The sequence below is a fragment of the Periplaneta americana genome, chromosome 17, assembly GCF_040183065.1.
Source record: "Periplaneta americana isolate PAMFEO1 chromosome 17, P.americana_PAMFEO1_priV1, whole genome shotgun sequence".
Taxonomy (NCBI): Eukaryota; Metazoa; Arthropoda; class Insecta; order Blattodea; family Blattidae; genus Periplaneta; species Periplaneta americana.
In genome coordinates, this window is record NC_091133.1 from 116,050,755 (window position 1) to 116,064,237 (window position 13,483).

General features: G+C 35.9%; 1 protein-coding gene across 2 annotated transcripts in view; it reads right to left on the reverse strand.

The window, feature by feature from the left end:
- Positions 1-353: 353 nt before the first annotated feature.
- Positions 354-13,483, reverse strand: part of alien (COP9 signalosome complex subunit 2 alien) — a 31,007-nt gene continuing 17,877 nt past the window's right edge. For both annotated transcript variants that reach the window (XM_069816117.1, XM_069816118.1), the window contains 5 exons: positions 6,019-6,193; positions 5,797-5,935; positions 5,414-5,604; positions 2,721-2,862; positions 354-608 (listed from right to left, as the gene is read on the reverse strand). In XM_069816117.1, the coding sequence (XP_069672218.1) occupies positions 464-608; positions 2,721-2,862; positions 5,414-5,604; positions 5,797-5,935; positions 6,019-6,193 (792 nt within the window). In that variant the 3' untranslated portion in view covers positions 354-463. The remainder of the gene's footprint in view (positions 609-2,720; positions 2,863-5,413; positions 5,605-5,796; positions 5,936-6,018; positions 6,194-13,483) is intronic.

Genomic DNA, 13,483 nt, shown 5'->3' on the forward strand with positions numbered 1-13,483 from the left:
AAATATAGTGAAAATGTTGGTAATGGAATTCTGAAAAATGGCAATGGTTGTAAAATATTAAGATTATGTAAAAATATGAATATATTCTTTATGTATACTAATTCATATTCAGCATTTTGATTAACTTTTTCTGTCACAAAATTAAAAAACCTGCATGTCAAGAGCTTGAGAAGTAGTGGACAAAGACATGATATAAAGTAGAAAAGTAAATCTGGCCTATTATCATCTTGAAGACATTCACACAGTACTCTGCACCTATTTTACCTGTTGGTTTTCAATCTCTTTGTAGCTGCTTTGCTCTCAATTTCTGAGTCATTATGATGCCCTGTAAAAATGTGCTTGGGAAGAGTCCATCAGTTCACCAAATATATTTGAGAAGACTCAAACAAACATCTTATTGTTTACACTCTCCTTTATCAATTACACAACAATTTTAATTTTCATGCAGCAAGTACTTTCAAGTCTATGCCATTTTATTAACAACAGCAAGATGCAGTGTTGCCAGCTGACTGGTCCACTTGTCAAGAGCATTGTAGCGTGCAGCACACACTGACTGTTTGTCCAGCTCCAGCACTTGGTTCACCTGGTCGATCCGGCCTCGAATTGTGCTGCAAGTTACAAAAGTTAAACACAAAATTAATTTCACATATGTCTCAAGCACTTAAATATACCATACGGTCATTCGAAAATTAGTGGCAAAAATTTAATTAACATTAAACCTATTTATTCATAACTTATATAATTACAGTTCTTAAAAGTAACATTCCTAAAATGTTAATCAAAAACATTAAGTCTATACATAAACATAAAAATTGAAATAAAGTTACAAAATTCAATTTCACAAACAAAGGAATTCGACAAGGATGCCCTCTAGCACTGATACCGTTTACATACAGAGTTTTCATTTTAAAACTTCCCAGTCTAAATAACTAATTATCTAAATTGAATTCAATTTAAACAAAAACACGTCAATTTATATATTAACAATCTTACTAATAAACAGTGTATAGTTTTTATACTAGACTTATGCAGAGTTGAGACAGAAAACTTTACTAATAAACCATGGAGAAGCGATGGACGTATAAACAGCATGTAACTATACAATGGGAATTGCTTTGCAGTAGTTATATACACGAAACCCCTTGTTTAAGCGTTGTATATAGAGAAAAAATGGCCGCCCCTCTAACAGCTGTTTGTATCGACTGTCATTTTATGATGATGGTTGCCTAGTAACCAAAGAGGAACAAACCAAAGAGCACAGAATAATTAGAATAATATTACTGTAGCTTGTACTCTTTGACCAAAATATAGTATGGTAATCGATTAGAGCCAGTTGTACTATCGATACTTAACACGCCACACTAGAGCGCTCTACCGGATGCAATAGAGAACCTCAGATATTCTATTATCTTTCGTAACGAAGTAATGACGAAACTATGACGTAGCTGTGTAACAGTTGTACTGTTATACGCGATGTATGTAGTGATTATTAGTAAGGAATATACACACGACTTATAAACGAGCTACTCATTGTATAAGTATAAGACAGTTAAACGTCTGTATAGAGTTTTTATTAGTAAGACCATAACAGTCTTACTAATAAACCGTGTATAGTTTTTATACGAGACTTATGCAGAGTTGAGACAGAAAACGTTACTAATAAACTGTGAATAAGCAATCGATGTATAAACAGGCTGTAACTATACAATGGGAATTGCTTTGCAGTAGTTATATACACAAAACCCCTTGTTTAAGCGTTGTATACAGCTGTTCCATATCGACTGTCGTTTTATGATGATGGTTGCCTGGTAACCACAGAAGAACAAACCAACGAGCACAGATTAATTAGAATAATATTGCTGTAGCTTGTACTCTTTGACCAAAATGTAGTGTGGTAATCGATTAGAACCAGTTGTACTATCGATATTTAACACGCCACACTAGAGCGCTCTACCGGATCCAATAGAGAACCTCAGATATTCTATTACCTTTCGTAACGAAGTAATGACGAAACTATGACGTAGCTGTGTAACAGTCATACTGTTATACACGACGTATGTAGTGATTATTAGTAAGGAATTTACACACGGCGTATAAACGAGCTACACATTGTATAAGTATAAGACAGTTAAACGTCTGTATATAGAGTTTTTATTAGTAAGACTGTAAGAGAGAAGTCTGAAACCAGGCTTAATTGCATTTTAGATTTCACCCCCACCCCCCAGCCTCCCCCACTTTAAAATTTCAAATGACACCCCTATATTTTTATAGTTAAATATGAAAGGGCATTCAATTGTTTATAAACCTCATTAATTTGTTTTCACATCTTTCGTTTTCTATCGTCACCTGGTAACCTGTATTTTTGTTATTATCAGTTGATTGTAGGATGAAAACACAGCTTATTTTGTGTAATTTCCTAAATTTAATCAATAAGGATGATTTATATTCTCTCTTGAAGAGTATACACTATTTTAAAATAATTTAATACACAAACACAACTATTACATGAAATGCTCAATAACTTTTTGTAGCTTTATTCTCTTGAGCTCTAATCAACAATAACAACCTGATGATTATACTGAAGGGATGTAAATGTATTTTCCATATAAGTTCAATAATATGTTGATACTGTCTTTGTTGCCACTACTTTATTTACAACCCTTGTATACAGTTTTTATTTTATCTCAATTATGGATACAGGCCATGATGTCAGCACTCACCTGTCCAGGATGCAAGAAACTAGCAGGCTCTCCACCTCACAGGCATCAATGTTCAACTCCTTGGAGATGAATGGGATATGTATCCTTGTGTATGGAGTGATGAGCTTGATCAGGACTTGAGTACGGATGTTGCGCAGCAGATCTATTAACATTCGGCAGGACACATTTTGTAAATGTAAGACCAAAATCCTACACTTAAATACACTCCTTCAGAACATGTCACAAGTACAATAATACTTCCACACGTCCATAAATCTCTTCAAGAATACGTACGCACCTTCAATCTTGCATCTATTTTTACTTTTTCATTTTATAAAACATATAAAAAGTATTCTGATGCTGAAAAATCTGTTTCAAAATTCTTACCAGAGCACACACACACACACACCTTCCCCAGAATTGTACCAGTTTTTGTTTCTGGCTCAAAGTGATGGACCCAGGCTTCATCATCTCAGTGGAATATACAGAATTCTGTCAAGGAGGGGGGGGGGTCATTATTATTGTTTACAATTTACACGTGGCCTGACACATGCCTGACGCATTGAAAACGTGTCAACAATCTGCCATTGTTAGTGGCCACTTTACATTACTTCAAGATGAAAAATCATAATTTTCTGTTCACTACATTTTATGTAGTTAATGCACCAAACAGATTAGCAAAGATGGAAAAATATCTAGCTTCGTGCTATCATTAAATATTTCGTAAAAAGTGGAATGTGGCCAATGGAAATTAAAGCGGACATGGATGACGTGAAAAAATGGACAGCATTATTTAAACATGATTGAGAAAGTGGGAAGATGACCAACGCAGTAGACATTCAGTAATGGCAACAAGTTAAAAAATCGTAGAAAAATCTATGATATGGTGTTGAATGACCGTTGACTGAAAGTGCAGGAAATTAGCGAACGGGTGCATCATATCTTAGTCAATATCTTCGGCATATCCAAGGTTTCCACAAGGTGTGTTCTGCATCTGTTAACACCAGAAAAAAAGCATGTTCGATGTCAAGTTCTAAGGGATTGTGTGGCTCAATTCGAGAAAAATAAGCCCAATTTTTTTAGTGACCACTGATGAAACCTGGCCCCATTAATACATAACAAAGACAAAATAGCAATCGAAACAATAGGAGCACAATGATTCTCCACCTACAAAGAAAGCAAAAGTTGTTCAATTGACTGGAAAAATCATGGTGTATGTGTTCTGGAATTCTAAGGGGATAATCATAATCAACTATCTAGCAAAGGGGAGAACAATAACAGGAGAATATTATTCAATTCTCCTGCAGCAACTGAAAGGGAAAATTCGCGAGAAGAGCCTGGGTATGGTCAAGAAGTATTTTTTCACCACGACAATGCATCTGTTCACACATCTGCAATCGCAGTTGCAAAACTACACGAACTACGGTTCGAATTGTTGTCGTAGCCTAACCTACTCACCAGAACTGGCACCTCAGACTTCTTTCTTTTTCCCAAAGCTCAAAACTCACTTGCTGGGAAGAAATTTTCGTTCAATGATGAGGTTATCACAGCAGCAAAAGATTTTATTTTTGCAAATCTCGAGGAATCTGTGTACAAGGAGGGTATAGTAGATTGAAACACCAGTGGACCACGTGTGTAAATGTCAGGGGGGATTATGTTGAGAAATAAGGATTGTTTCAAAATAATCCTAGTTTAATTTCTGTCAGGCTATGAACTTTTCAAACAACCTTCATACTACCAATTAGTGTGCGAGTGTTTAGAAACATCTACCAGTACCATAAGGATGAAAAGGATAGAATTCTGATTCAATGTGTCAGTCAAGCAATGTCAATTGAAGATGATGCTTCAATCACCTCTTTCTTGTCGTGATCTGTCAGCCAAGACGAGTTCCATCTTGCTTCTACATGGTTATATATATTGATGTACCGAAGTACATATGATATTTCCATGTAGATATTCTGCGTCATCACATGATGAAAGAGTGATGGAGCGGAGAAAAATTCTCTCCGGCGCTGGGATTTGAACCCGGGTTTTCAGCTCTACGTGCTGATGCTTTATCCACTAAGCCACACCGGATACAATCCCGACGCCGTTCAGAATCGTCTCAGATTAAGCTCCATCTCTTGGGTTCCCTCTGGTGGCCGCCCTCTGCACTACGTCATAGATTGAACGCAGGACCGAAGTCCATACATGTGTTGAGGTGCACTCAGATGAGTGACTGATTGGCCGGGATCCGACGGTATGGGCGCCGTCTTAAATCACAAAGTGATTTATTACGCATATCATATATATATATATATATATATATATATTGATGTACCGAAGTACATATGATATTTCCATGCAGATATTCTGCGTCATCACATGATGAAAGACATCTATGACGTAGTGCAGAGGGCGGCCACCAGAGGGAATCCAAGAGATGGAGCTTAATCTGAGACGATTCTAAACGGCGTCGGGATTGTATCTGGCGTGGCTTAGTGGATAAAGCATCAGCACGTAGAGCTGAAAACCCGGGTTCAAATTCCGGCGCCGGAGAGAATTTTTCTCCGCTCCATCACTCTTTCATTCTACATGGTTAGTAGTGACAGCTACAATAGCACACAGGGAAACAAGGAAGGAGAAGACGGTGAGTGGATGGACAGGTCACTTTTTACATCACAATATTCAGCGTTTTCTCACGTGTTATTCCTGTATTTCATTTTGCTACTAACCTTCAATGTGCTCCCGTATAAATGGATCATCCATGATGTTACGGCGATTTTGTTTCAAAATTGTTTCAAACTCGTTGATATCATTATTCTGGTATGATGACACCAGGTTAGTCATGGCCAATATTTCTGGGTCATTCTTGTACGGCTTTGCTTCCTGGGAGTCGAATGGATTGATGCCAGACTTCATGAGCCTAAAAGCAATGTCGTCATTTCACGAAACCATGCAATGCACTACACAACAGTGTTCAATGTCACAACAGATTTTGCAGCTTATTATTTTATCTTGTATGTTAACATTCACATCAACAGTCATTCTATAAGTTTACCTTAAAATCATCTGGATATAAGAAGCACTGTAGTTAATAAGATATATGTGGACTTACATGTTAGCAAGAACGAGATACTTGAGGCAAGTCGTACGACGGGGACTGCCTGATTCATCATAGTTCTTGAATGCTTCAAAGAAATCAGTGTGTGCCTTCTCGAATTCTCCTTCACGCAGATGCATCTTTCCACCACATTCTAAAATATGTATCAATTCATTAAATCATTTCAATTCATGCAACACTACATGAATACTAACCATTCAGTTCTGCCTTACTAACCGCGAATGACGCCCATTATGAGAGGATGTGGAATAGCAGATTTTATGTGAAGAGACTGTTCATACAAAGTCTTCAGTTTCTTGTTATTCTTCTGAGCAGTGTACATCTGAATCTCTAATGCATAAATCTCTAACAACTGGGTGCCCTTTTTCAGGTCATCTTCGCCTTCGTCTGTCTGCAACAGGAACAAGTACACTCTAAAAATCTACACATAACTAGAAGACTGTTGCTCATCAAAATGTTCCTGTAGTAAACTAATTCTGGACTTCATACTTGAGATAATTTAAATTACGGCAATCCATATTTCTCAGTAATTTTAAGTTGCTATTCTTTCAACCCCATTAGTAAATGAATAATGTCTCTATTCATATATTCCTATAAAATTTAGGAGAATGGTAATATCGTTAATATTTCGATACCATCCCAAGTCGCATATCGAATATTGTCAATAGTATTAAAAGATTCGATACATTTTTTAACTACTCATTGCTTCTGTTAAAAATAACTATCTTAATTGCTTTTAAAAATAGGATCGTGAATATACTGCGTTTTTGACTATTGTTATTTTCTAAAGAATATACACTCATGGACAAAAAAAACCAGACACTTCTATATTTGCTTGTATTTTATTGCCAATTATTTCAAAATGAAACAAAACCCATTTAAATAAAATAATGTTTCATTTAGCACCTTATACGACAACATTTGAAAAAAAAAATCTCTGATGAGAAAATTTACGAAAAATTACAAAGGGCGTATAACTATGGCATCGTTTGGTCTAACTCTTTTTTCATTTTATGGTGCCTTTAACATTAAAAACTCTTTTTAGTAACGGGTATTACCTCCTCTGGCTTGAATAACTGCATCCATACGTCTTGGCATGCTCTCAATTTGGTTAGCAATGTCTTCTTGAGGAATAAGTTCCCATTCTTCGCCAAGTGCTCGCCTCAACTCTTGTAACGATTCTGGTCTCGGTCATCTATTCTTAACACGCCATCCCAGCATGGCCCACACGTGTTCAATTGGGTTCATGTCTGGACTCCTTGCTGGCCATGGAAGAACATGGATTCCCACTTCTTGGAGATAATCTCCGATCGCATGGGCAATATGCGGCCGTGCATTATCATGCACTAAAAACAAAATTATCGCCTACAAATTGGCCAAATGGCACAACATGATCAGCCAAACATTCATTTATATACCTATCAGCTGTTAGTCTTCCATTTTCAACAAAAACCAACTCTGTACGAGCAACCATACACACTCCTCCCCAAACCATCATTCCACCACCTCCATACGGCACATTTTCGGAAATGCAACACTGTGAAAATCGTTCTCCCCTCCTTCTCCAAACTCTTTCACGTCCATCAGGTGAGCACAGATTGAAACGGGACTCATCGGTGAACAGAACACAGCTCCACTGTCCATTTCTGCAATCCCTGTGATCATTTGCAAAATGCAGTCGTTCAACTCAATGCATCCTGAGAAGTCTGGGACCAGTTGCAGGTCTACTTGATATCAGTCCACTTGCTTTCAACCTCCTTCTAACTGTTTTGGCCGAAATTGGGCGTCCATGCATATTAACAAATTGCTGGGCTACACTAGTAGCTGTAGGTTGCGCTCCCTAAGAACTCTCAACACCATATACCTGTCTTCATTTGGATTTGTAGCTCTTGGACGACCCGAACCTGGTCTTCTGGTATATTATAGGGTCTCTCTATACCGTTTTATGGCATCATGGGTTGTGCTTCTAGCCATATTCATAACATTTGCAATGTAACGTACGCTGCGTCCATCATCGTAAAGGGCTACAGCTCGAGCCACATCTTCAAGTCGCATCTTGTTTTAAGACAAATATTACAACCCCACTTAAACTCAGAAAATGTAAAAATAAAGAAATAACGAATGATAACGATAATGAAGTACAAAATGGTTGAGACAAAATTGTTATAGCTGAGACTCCGAAAGCAAAATTGGAATATTTGGTTGTAATGGCTTGTTTATAAAACAAAAAACAATCAACAATGTATACACGTCTCCATAACAACAGATGGCTACCATAATATTGTATGAGAAGATAATGTTTTGCAAAATACCAGCAAATATTAAAGTGTCCGGTTTTTTTTTGTCCCTGAGTGTATTATTATTATTACTACTACTACTACTACTACTACTACTAGACTCCGGATTTTTAAGCTCTAAGAATTAGATTTTAGGTGTCTAAAATAGGCTCAATAAAAGTATAAAACAGGCTTTAAAAATCATATCTTACTCAAAATTAATAAATATCTCCTATACATCATCATCATCATCATCATGCTCACAGTTTGTAGTCCTTTGAAGAAATGTTATTGTCTACCAAAGTTTTCTTTCCAACGTTTTTGAGGACATCCCAACAACCTTTTTTCCTGTTGGATTATAAATCAGAATTGCTTTTGGTATGCTGTTGTTTGACATTCGATTTACATGTTGGAGCCAATTGCTTTGATATTGATATATGTGAACTAGAACAGGTATCATTTGGAGCTCGTTCAAGACATCTTTATTTCTTTTCCTGTCTCATTTCTTTAACCTTCTGTATGGCACATAAATTTCATTTCACTGGTAGTAATGCGATTTTCATCACGTCTCTAAAGAGTTCACGCAAGGTTTTATAGAGGCAGAGGCGTGTATATTTTTGGACCAATGATGGTTTCATAATGCTGTTGATCTCATAGATTTATTAAATTTAAGAATTTTTCTCTGGTATATTTGATTCTGCCAAATATTTTATAACCAAGATAACTGAATTCATTTACTCTTTGTAATATTTTATTACTGATTACAAATTTTGCTTGGTATTGGTTTTTTTTCCCGTAAAAAGCCATAACTTTACCTTTGTCTGTAGAAATTTCCCTAGAATACCTATCTACTATGGATTTCAAATTATATCGTTGCAGGTCATTTTCTGTAGAAGCTAAATGTAAGACTAAGTCATCTGCAAAGATTAATGTATCTCTTATACATAACTACTATTACTAGTTAAGTATGTCTTATAAAAATCTTGTCCATTAGAAACTGCCTTAAACAATAGTGCACGTCCCTGGCTGTCTATATTAGGGTATATTAAAATGGAATGGAAGTATGCAATGATGATGATAAACTGAAGCATTATCTTATTTCCTAAATTTATATTAAGATTCATTTATTTTAATCACATGTACTTTTCATAACTGCATTCATAATACACAACCAGTGACTTTTCCAAAATATTCAAGAGACGATTTCCACTTTTTGTCTGTTAGCACAAGCTTATAGGCAGAAAAATACTAAACATTTACTGATATAGCAGGAGCCTACTTCAATTAAGGAATTATTTGGACTGGAAAGTAATTTTTTCTAATTTAGTCATACTTCCCCCAATAAAAAAATTTGCTGCTGCATTGAGATCGATAAGTCTAGGATCCTTTTGGAGAACATTTTTTAGTTTCCTGCATATCTTTTCTTCAACTGATTCAGATCTGAATTAAGTTTCTCCCTATTGTGAACTGAATAGTTGTTGTTGTTAACTAATGCTGAGTTCTTGGCAATAAACCCATTAACTCTCTTGCTCTCCAATATTTCTCACACATAGAGAACTGAAAAGTGAAGTAGTTGATAAATTATTTTCCTTGCATTTTTCAAAGAAGCAACCAAGTACAGTAGTAAAATGTAAGCTGATGTAAGCCACCTCGATGTGAATGAAGTCAATCTTAAGAAGATCCTTATCATAGGAGATGCAAGTTGTCTCATCATCCAAATAGGAAATAATGCCTGTCACTTCATTAAAATTAAACTGGATGGTTTTCATCATTACAAAGAAAATTGTATTCTTATTATTTTAAAATAAAATAGGCTAAAATAGATTCTAACATCGAATTTTGCATTTTAGGCATTATAAAATTAGTACTGTTACTTATAATAACCCATGAAACGTGTTAATACAACTTAATATGAGTCTATCTCTTCAGGACCAACATTACTAATAAGGCCTTTGAAAATTTATTGTAGTCACATCTATAATAGAAAAACAAAACTGACCAGGGTAAGAAAAGTTAAAAAAATTGGAACTTACGAAAAAATTATGATATTCTTTTCCAATCGTGGGTACCCCAATATACATAAATTATTTATCAGCACAAATGTGTTGTAATTATTTATTTATTTCAATTTTCATTGTGTTGAGAACTATATGAACAGTTTTTTTCTGACAGCTTACATGCAATAATTTAACCATCTCTTTCTTCAAGCGAACTTAATTTTCAATTCCTAACGATGATTTTGAATCTTAATTATTTGACCTCAACCAACCCCAATCTGGAATAATGGGTCTAAACTATACGTAATTTTTGGGTCATTCCATGCCAATTCATCCAGATCAGATCATGTCACCCACTGTTTCAAATTTTGCCGAGACTTTGCATATGTGTTACATACAGTGAATGGCTTCCTTTAAAATTGTATTGAAATTCATGAAGTCGTTGAAGCAGAAAATAGATATATTAATATATATATGTAGTCTCAAGTCAGCAGTTGAAAAAATTACGAATAATGCCACAGTTTCCAATGTAATCATTGGATTTTTATTAAACTTGCTCTGTAACTGATATTTATATTGGAGATTATAAAAATTGCACATTTAAATGACTATGACACTTTTACCTTTTTTAGAATTTTTCTTTGCGTTTACTAGAAATTAATTTTTTTTTCCACAGTGCCACACCTTAGAAAATGCTAAAAATTATGTATAGTAATGAGAACACAGTGCTATATCTGTAAACAAAAAATTTATAATGGGAAAATAACAACTTATTTTTGGCAGAGAAATATAGAAGTGTAAGGCACAACATTTCTCAAAATGTAACTTTTTATAACTGAGACAGTTTGACTTCAATTCTATTGTAAGAATCTTGGTTTAAGTATAGGTCCTTCCTGTGGCCATGCTAACATCAGTTTGGCACAAAATGTTTAAAAATGGAACTTCACAACTGTCACTGTCAGCCCAATAAAATAGGGAGGACTCATGTTGGTTGGATGGTAGCCAATGCTCTGGTATCATGGCAATGAAGCCATCAGCTGTCTTGCAGTCAAGTATTTTTCTGTGATGTTGAGATGACTAGGGAAAGCTTCGCAATTTTCCAGGTGGAGCTTAGCCATGATTACGTCCTTTCCACATAACACACAATTCGGTGAGAGGGAGATACCGATTCTATATAAATGAGCTGCCAAACAATCATGCCTGGTCAGAAGGCAGCCACTGCTGAATTAGAGGGCTCATATGGATGCATGAATTTTATTGTAGCATCACTTTCTTCATAGTTAACTTTTTCAATAAAACCCACATACCACAAAGATTCAAACACACAAGCAACATAAGAATTTGCCTTGAAATTTGGATTCACAACAGGTTTAAATATGTCAAATATCACACTGTAGTCTGTATCAGAACTTAATCGCTTTGCTCCAAATTCATATGAAGACAAAGGCACAAATTGATGCATGCAGCGTGTCCCAGGAATGGTTTTTGCATTTTCAAATCATTCAGTGAGATCATTTCGAACTTGAACCATTTCCTTTTTTGTTACAAAAAACATAGTAATCTCCTTGAGATTCTTCTTACAAAAGTTGAACACTTGTGTTGCAGTGGTTATTTGTTCATTAAGTAATGGTCTTTGTAAACTGGCTTTGGTAATCATCTTTTTCAAAGTACCTCCAATTCCAGCACAAGGAGATTTTTCATGGCTAGTAGCAAAAAATGACCATTTGCATTTCATACCAAAGTCTGCTTCATGAAATTTTTGCAGTTCCTGAATTGAGAAGCACAACCATCTGAGAAGTATTCTATAGTTTTAACATGTGAAAGAGACAGCTGTTTTCAAGAAATTGATTATGATCTTTTGAGTTTTGTAAATGAAGATACATCATGATCCTTCTTGTAATATACCACTGCAGCATGAAGAGTACAGCTACCTTGTTCCAATGAAACCCTTGGGTCTCGCCTTGAATTACAAAACTGTAGTTTTCATGAAATCCAATAAAATGATTGCTGACTCACTATCCAGGTTTTCTTTTAACATTTTCAAGTAAGAAGACTGTGCTTTTGCTGTAAATGAATGTGGAATGAGTTTCTTAATTTTCTATATTAGTAAATCACAACATTCAGAGAAAGTGCTTACTTCAACAACCATATTTATCCCAGCTGTTGCTACCCACTGTCTGTGTTGGATTGGTTCATCAGGATCAAAGTCATCTGGGAATTGTTGTTTGACAAGATTGCTAGGCCACTTTTCACAAAGACATATCATGCAAATTCTGTTAAGTATGTCAAAAGTTATTAGTTTAATCAGATCATGGTAAGTTCCTTTCATATGAATATTTTCCAGAAGCAAACTGAACATTCTGGTGGATTGAACAAAAACACAGACAGCATGTGTACCTGAGGATCATGCAAGCACACTCTTTAGGTCTGAGGATTGAAATTTTAGATAAACCTATCTTGTTGTGAGGGAATGTTGTCTTGAACAAAGAATGCAGCTCTGACAGATTGCTTAAAACAAGCCGTTTTTGTTTATAAACATTTTTACTTATTACACTTACTTTGTCTTTCATTCCGGCATTATTCTTGAATTGTCGTCATTCAAATAAAAATCAATCACTTTCTTGGTTGTCTCTTCTGATAGCTTCTTCCCTTTCGTTGGTTTGGACAATGCTAGAATATCTTTCTCAGTCACAAGTCAACGTGCCTGGCATATCATATACTCAGAACCATCAAACATTTCACCAACTTTATTTCTAGATCATGCAGTGGTACCAGTGCAAGCAGTTGGATTTCTTCACGGATGTTGACATGTTTCATTTGTCCCATTAACTCATCAAAATGTTGTGCTTTCTCTTCCATTGCCTCAAGTTCTGGTTCGGTTGCTAATTCAGTATCGTAATTATTTTACTGATTTTAGTTTGAAGACTCATGAAATTTCGGCCAGTATACGGGACTGGTGCCCACCCAGCATTGTGATGCACTTGGGGAGCCACGATAGGTAGCGAAATCCGGTTGCGAATGCCGGCTATAACGGCTGGGAGGATCATCGTGCTAACCACACGATACCTCCATTCTGGTTGGATGATCGTCCACCTCTGCTTCGGCATGTGGGCGTGAGGCCAGCAGCCGGCTGGTCAGTCTAGGCCCTTTCACGGGCTGTAGTGCCATGGAAGATTATTATTATTATTATTATTAGTTTGAAGTGCTTGTGCTGCTGATTGAAACTTTTGCTTAGCTGCAATCAATCGGGTATGCCTAGAAACTGAGTGCTAATATATATGGGATATGTCTAACTGAAGTAAACTGATGTTCAGTCTACTTGGTGATTCTTGAATCAAATCTCTAGACTGAGTAATTTCTTTACCAGAAGAAGACGATGTTGTGTTTTGAGTTGTGAGTGTGCTATGA